At 47.1% G+C, this 6,000-nt stretch overlaps 1 protein-coding gene across 4 annotated transcripts in view; it reads left to right on the forward strand.

Annotated features, from left to right (window-relative positions):
• Vti1a (vesicle transport through interaction with t-SNAREs 1A) overlaps window positions 1-5,773 on the forward strand; it is a 318,857-nt gene extending 313,084 nt beyond the window's left edge. For 2 of the 4 annotated variants that reach the window (XM_036172767.1, XM_036172762.1), the window contains one exon: window positions 2,776-5,773. In XM_036172767.1, the coding sequence (XP_036028660.1) occupies window positions 2,776-2,869 (94 nt within the window). In that variant the 3' untranslated portion in view covers window positions 2,870-5,773. The remainder of the gene's footprint in view (window positions 1-2,775) is intronic. The other 2 variants (XM_036172792.1, XM_036172782.1) reach the window with 1 other exon arrangement.
• The last annotated feature ends 227 nt before the right edge of the window (window positions 5,774-6,000 follow it).

The following is a 6,000-nucleotide window of genomic DNA, read 5'->3' on the forward strand; positions in this document are numbered from 1 at the left end:
CATTTCAACTTTCACCTTCCTCCTTTCCCACCCTGACATTTTCCTGCCGATTGAATTTGCCCAGATTTCTCCTGCATCCTTTTTAGGATGGGAGGATTACAGTTCCCAGAGACCACACTCTGTGGTTTTCTTCCTTAGAGAATTAGTTCTCTGTCCTACTCCCAAGTGCTGGCCACTGCATGGTGTCCAAGCCTCAGAGGTGAATTCTCCATGTTCTTTACAGGCAGATGCACCAGAGCAGCAGAGAGCTGGTGATAGGGATACCAGGAAGGGCAAAACCCAATCAAGAACAGATGTAACGGTCTTATTAAATACGAAACACAGAGCCAAATGCAGAGTTAAAAGCCCCAGAGGTCAGAGAGCAGTAGCTAAGAGCTGAGACTAAGACTACCTTCTTACCACCCACTGCTGCTGCCGTCCTTCCCCTCAGAAAGAGGCCTACTTCCTGTGTGTCTGTCTTTTTATTGACTTTCTGTTCTGCCTTCTCATTGGTTGTAAGCCCAACCACATGACCTCCTCATCACTGTCTGTCTATACAGACCTCTAGGTCTCTATGGTTGGTATTGAGATTAAAGGCGTGTGTCATCATGCTGGCTGTATCCTTGAACCAACAGAGATCTGCCTGTCATGTGATCAAGATTAAAGGTGTGCGCTACCACTGCCCGGCTTCTGCTATGGCTTGCTATTAGCTCTGACCCCCAGGCAACTTTATTTATTTACAAATAAAATATCACCATAGAACAGCTAAGATCTGGGGACTTCTGTGTGCTTATTTTATTACTGTGTTCTAGATTAAACCCCCATAATTAAGCTTCCCAAGTGTCCATCTCGGATGCTTGGGGCCCTCATCCCACAGAAAAGATAGTTGTCACCCACACTGTATAAAAGACACACTAACACAGGTTACCTATGACAGAACTTGTTAAGTTTTCATGCTTTGAATCTGTTTTACTGCTGAGATGCAGTTTTGCTGACTTCCCTGACATGGGTGACTGTGGTAAATGGAGATTGGAGCAATGACTTCAGCATACAGAGCTGTGGGGACCGTTCTGAAGACTTGCCTCCCTTCCAGAGAAAAGGAGAAAAACAACTTGAGTTTTAGATGAGGCCTGAGTAGAACCGCTCAGTGTTCCTAATTAGTTGCACTTTAACAAACTGATGCTCGTCCTTATTTACTTATGGGGTGGGACAGAGATTCCTTCCTGCCTCCTGGGTAAATCTGGCCTATTAAGTCTGAATTAGCTGTCATCGTAGAAGAATTAATGTCGGGCCCAGACTTTCTAGTGGGACAAGAAGAAATAAACAAGACAGATCTTCCCTGAGCCTCATGTGATAAATGAGGACAGAGCACACCATTCATCTCCTTCGAGAAAAGTGGACATGGGTACTGAAGCAGTTTTGCGGAAGACGTGTCAGCAAATGGCGATCATTTTGTAACCTGTCAGGGAAAGAGGGACCCCGTCCTGTTAGGGGACACAGGGGAGTGGGCCACTCTAATGGGATGCTATCCATCCATCTGTGAAGAAGGAAGGGTGGGTGAGGAGTATACCACCCAAACTGCAACCTGATGCCATCCTCCATCCCAGCTGCAGGGACCCTGTGAAGGTTCCTCTGTAAAGATGCAAAAAACCACTCCCTGCTCAAGTGGAGGCCTGACTCATCCTCACATGTCCCTCCCTGTGGAAGACCCTGTCCAGGGTCCCATGTGCATAGGAGGACACAGAATTCCATATGTGCCTCTGAGCAGGTGGGGTGGAATCTCTGCAGGCTTGAAGCCAGGTGGGCAGCCTGCTAGACGGCCAGCCTCTCTAGGTTTCTATTTCCGTGCGCTCTGTGAGAGCAGCAAGCGTGGGCGAGGCTGTTTGACCCAGGTTCCCTTTGAAAGGCTCAACAAAGCATTGTGGTGTGCGACCTCTTTTCTCCGAATGAGGTAACAAATTATGAAATCACTTCAGCGGAAGCACGCTGCAGGCATCCAGAGCGTGTGTCTCCTCAGCTTGTCTTTCTGAGGTCAGCATCTGCAGGGCTGGGCTGGACTGAGGGACCATCATCCCCTAGAGGACCCACCCACAGCTGTTTGCCAGGCACCTTGAGGACTTCCTGTTCACTGTCATTTCCATCTTTTTACACCAGGGAGCATATGTAACATTTCCTCCTAGCTTGACAAAGCCGTGAGCCACACTGACAGGTGACGGCCTCACAACCTAAGCTGCAAGTGTGACACTTGCTTCTTAATCCTCTCCTCTCCCTGCTAAGTCTCTCACACTTTTCCTGGGGTATTTTTGTTCAGGTAAGTACCTCACTGACATGTATTTCTTTGGAGTCTTTTCCTTTCACAGGAAACACTGAAAAAAAGTGAGGCTTGTCTCACATTCTAAATTAAAAAGAGATGCTCACATGGGGCCCTTGATCACTTAAAGAGGCTACATGGTACCCAAATCCTGGCAAGCCCTTGATTCCCCTTAGCTTTTTGGTAAGCACTCTATGACTGTGGAGTTGTTCATAGAACTGGAAGCAGCTCGCTCTCTCGCTCTCTCGCTCTCTCTGTCTCTCTCTCTGTCTCTCTGTCTCTCTGTCTCTCTGTCTCTCTCTCTCTCTCTCTCTGTCTCTCTCTCTCTGTGTGTGTGTGTGTGTGTGTGTGTGTGTGTGTGTGTGCGCGTGCGTGCATGCGCGCGCTCTACCTGCCAGGCTGTAGTTTTAGACAACTTAGCTTGAGCAGTGTTCGTCAAAATGATGTTCATTTATCCATGGGCATTTCTCTTCTCTCTCCCGCAGAATCATCCAAAACCGCATCCTGCTCGTCATCCTGGGGATCATCGTGGTCATCACCATCCTGACGGCCATCACTTTTTTTGTCAAAGGACACTGATGCATCTGCTCTCCCTTGATAAACAGTGATCTTGTCTTGTTCTGAGTAATTAAGACAAAATGGTCACATGAATCATTCTTTTGTGCTGACAGGCCCCAGGTGACCCCATCTCTCTCTCTCCACTGTTCAGCTGGAGTGCAGAGAGTGTAAAAATATTTCCTGTTCCTGTCTGCATGTGGGTTCTTTCCTTTCTGAGCTTGATCTTTGCCCAGATTTGTTGTTTCTTGTAGGTAAAGGTGAATGCTCATTTGCCTTTAGGTAACTTCATCTGCTGTCCAAAATAGCTTTGTTAACACTCTCCTTGCCTTGTGGACATGCCTGGGGTCCTGGTTTGAGAGGGGACATGATGACTCAGTCACAGGAGCTTCTGTGTGTCACGTACCTCTCTTTACCAGAAAGGTTTTCTGTGATGTCCATGGAGAAAATGCCAGAAAAATCAGAGGTCAGACCAACCCTTCCCAGCATAATGAATACAGCCATCCTGCCCAGGCAACTTTATTGCAGAGAGGATTCACTGTTACTTGTACAGGAAATTGACTTAGCACTTTCCCTGGTTTTTTATTGTGTGTGTGTATACATACATATATATGCAAGAAATATTTACTCACCTTCCCAAATGCCATACTCCCCAGAGTTTGCTGGCAGTGTAAGAATTGGCACAATATTTAATTGTGACCTCATCTTCCCTGACCTGGGTAAGCATGTCTGTATCTTCTCCGTTTTAATCTGAGCTCAGTCAGCAGGAGCCCTTGTATGCAAAGGTCTGAGAAGGTTCTCTCTGCATCCCTTCCAGCTCGGGTGTTTCAGAGAGCATGGGCAGGACCCCTCCGCTGGTATGAAGTTAGCAATGTGGTGGGTGATAATAATGAGGGTCCTGTAGGACAGTCCACTAGAAAAGCCTTGGTGGGAAGTGACCCACCTCCCGTCAGACAATGAAGAAGCACAGAGTACCACGAAAGAACTGCTGAGGATTTTACTAACAACAGTTAGCAAAGCCTGCCTCGGTTCTCAGTCAAACCTCTGTCACTGTTTGTGATTTTCTTCCCTTTCTACCTCTGTCTGAGGTAGCCAAGAACTGTGTTCAGAATGTGTTCATTTGTAATCAGGCTTAAAAGTTGCCCTGGCTGCAGTCCTTTCCCTCTAGTCATGAGGCAAAATGTGTTTTTCTTAAAACATCATAGGCACTTATAGGTCTGTACTATCTTTTTGTTAAATATAATTGGAAGCTTTGAATTCTCGAAAAGCAAACTTGTTCTCTTCATAAAAAATGCTAACCACCCGTGGTCATGTAGAAAGATCATGCTGTACTTGATCCCCCACCACACATGCACACATGCACTTGTGCGCAAGCATGCACATACATACACACACATTCTCCGAAGAGAACCATTCTAAGGTAGAGAGGAAATGCAAAATCTGCCAGAGAAATTGTGTTTGTGGAAACTGGCCAAGGCCTGTATGTGTTCGGATAAATCATTTATTATTGTGTAAATAAGGGTGTAGTCTGTGTCGGAAGGGTGGGATTTCTGCTGAGTGAAGTGGGACAGCAGAGAAGGGCCGGAAGCCGTGCTGACTCTTCTGCCAGCTAAAGGGACCACCAGCTCAGCAAGAACCTTTGCTTCTGATAACTGAATTCTGGGCATCCTAAATGTATAAAAGAAACCATTAAAAAGCAAGGAGACAAACCAGCTGGTGAAGTGGACCCATGCCTCTGGTGGCCTCCTGGAAATGGGGGTTCTCAGAGTATACTGCGTTCTAAGCTGTCTCTCCCTCCTGCCCCCATCTTCCACTGGGCTACTTCTTCCCAAGGTCACCTCCAACAAGCAGGGTGGAGCTGGGCATCGGCACTCGCTGGCCCCTGAGTGACTCGCTGAAGCCTGCATGAAGCACAGAAGCACATGAATGAGAAGGAAGGAGAGCAGTTGCTACTCACCTCTGGATGGCTTTCTTTGCCCAGTTCTTTTTTGGCTGTTGCCAGTGATTTGGGGAGTGGAAATCTGTGAACATATAACCCTTGGACCCAGCAGCTCCTTCGCATCCCCTAGAGAGTGACCCTCACTCAGGCCTGGCCCACTGGTGGTGGGCCCTGGCCTGAAAGTCCCCTGACCACCTCCTGTCCTCCTGATGCCATGGGAAGAGCACAGCGCCCTGGGTCTGGGGTAATACCCTCCTTCCCTCCCTCCCTCCCTCCCATCCCACCAGGGAAGGAAAGGAGTACTCAAACCTGAAGCAGGTGTCTGTGTGGAAGGTTCTAGGTTCATATTATGTAGACTTCAGTTGGCGAATATTTGTGAAGTTGGGAGCCTTTGTTTAATGAGTGTGTGGGAGGTAGGGGGTGAAATGGCAGCATGGAGGAGGAAGAGGAGGAAGCCCTCACCATATAAAATTCATGCAGACTAAACAGTTTCTGGGACAGTATAAATAAAGTGGATGCAACCCCGCTCCAGAATCAAAAGCAATTTAATTAAAGTCTCTTAAGTTGTAAAGAGTTTTAAATGTTCCGTGTTGAAGGCAGATGCCTGCAGATGCAGTGGATCTGACGTCAGTGGCCAGGCCTGGGCTGCGAGGCCATTTGCTATTCTGTTTCAGGCAGGCTGGATTGTCTTATTTTGGAACCAGCTTGGTGGGGGGTTTGCTTTGCTGCTGCCTCTGAGCCCTGAGCTTCAAAGGCTGAAATTAATGGCGAACAAAATTGTGCGGCTCTGGCCGTCCCATGCGGGGCAAGCCCATTGAGGGTTATCATTAAGTAAAGAAATAAAGAGGGGGAAAAAGCCTGCCTGCTCCAAAAACCTCATCAGATAATGACCTCAGTGATTGGGTTTTCATTACCAAACAGCATCCAGAGATTATCAACTCACGGAAGAAGGGAGGAGGAAAGAAAGGAAGAGGCATGCACCGCCTTTCTCTCCCTCTCCTTTTTTTCTTTCTTTTTTTTCTTTTTTTTTTCTTTTTTTCTTTTTTTTTTTTTTTTTGCACATCTTTTCTTTAAAACTGTCAGATCATTTCAGTATTTCAAATCCGAGGAAAACAGCCTGCCTGCTGCTGTATTTGAAGTTGTAATGGTGTCAAAAAGTCACGACTGACTGACAGCCGTCAGTCCCAGAGGGGCTCATTAAATCATAAAAACTTGA

The sequence above is a fragment of the Onychomys torridus genome, chromosome 1 (assembly GCF_903995425.1).
Source record: "Onychomys torridus chromosome 1, mOncTor1.1, whole genome shotgun sequence".
NCBI classification, from domain to species: domain Eukaryota; kingdom Metazoa; phylum Chordata; class Mammalia; order Rodentia; family Cricetidae; genus Onychomys; species Onychomys torridus.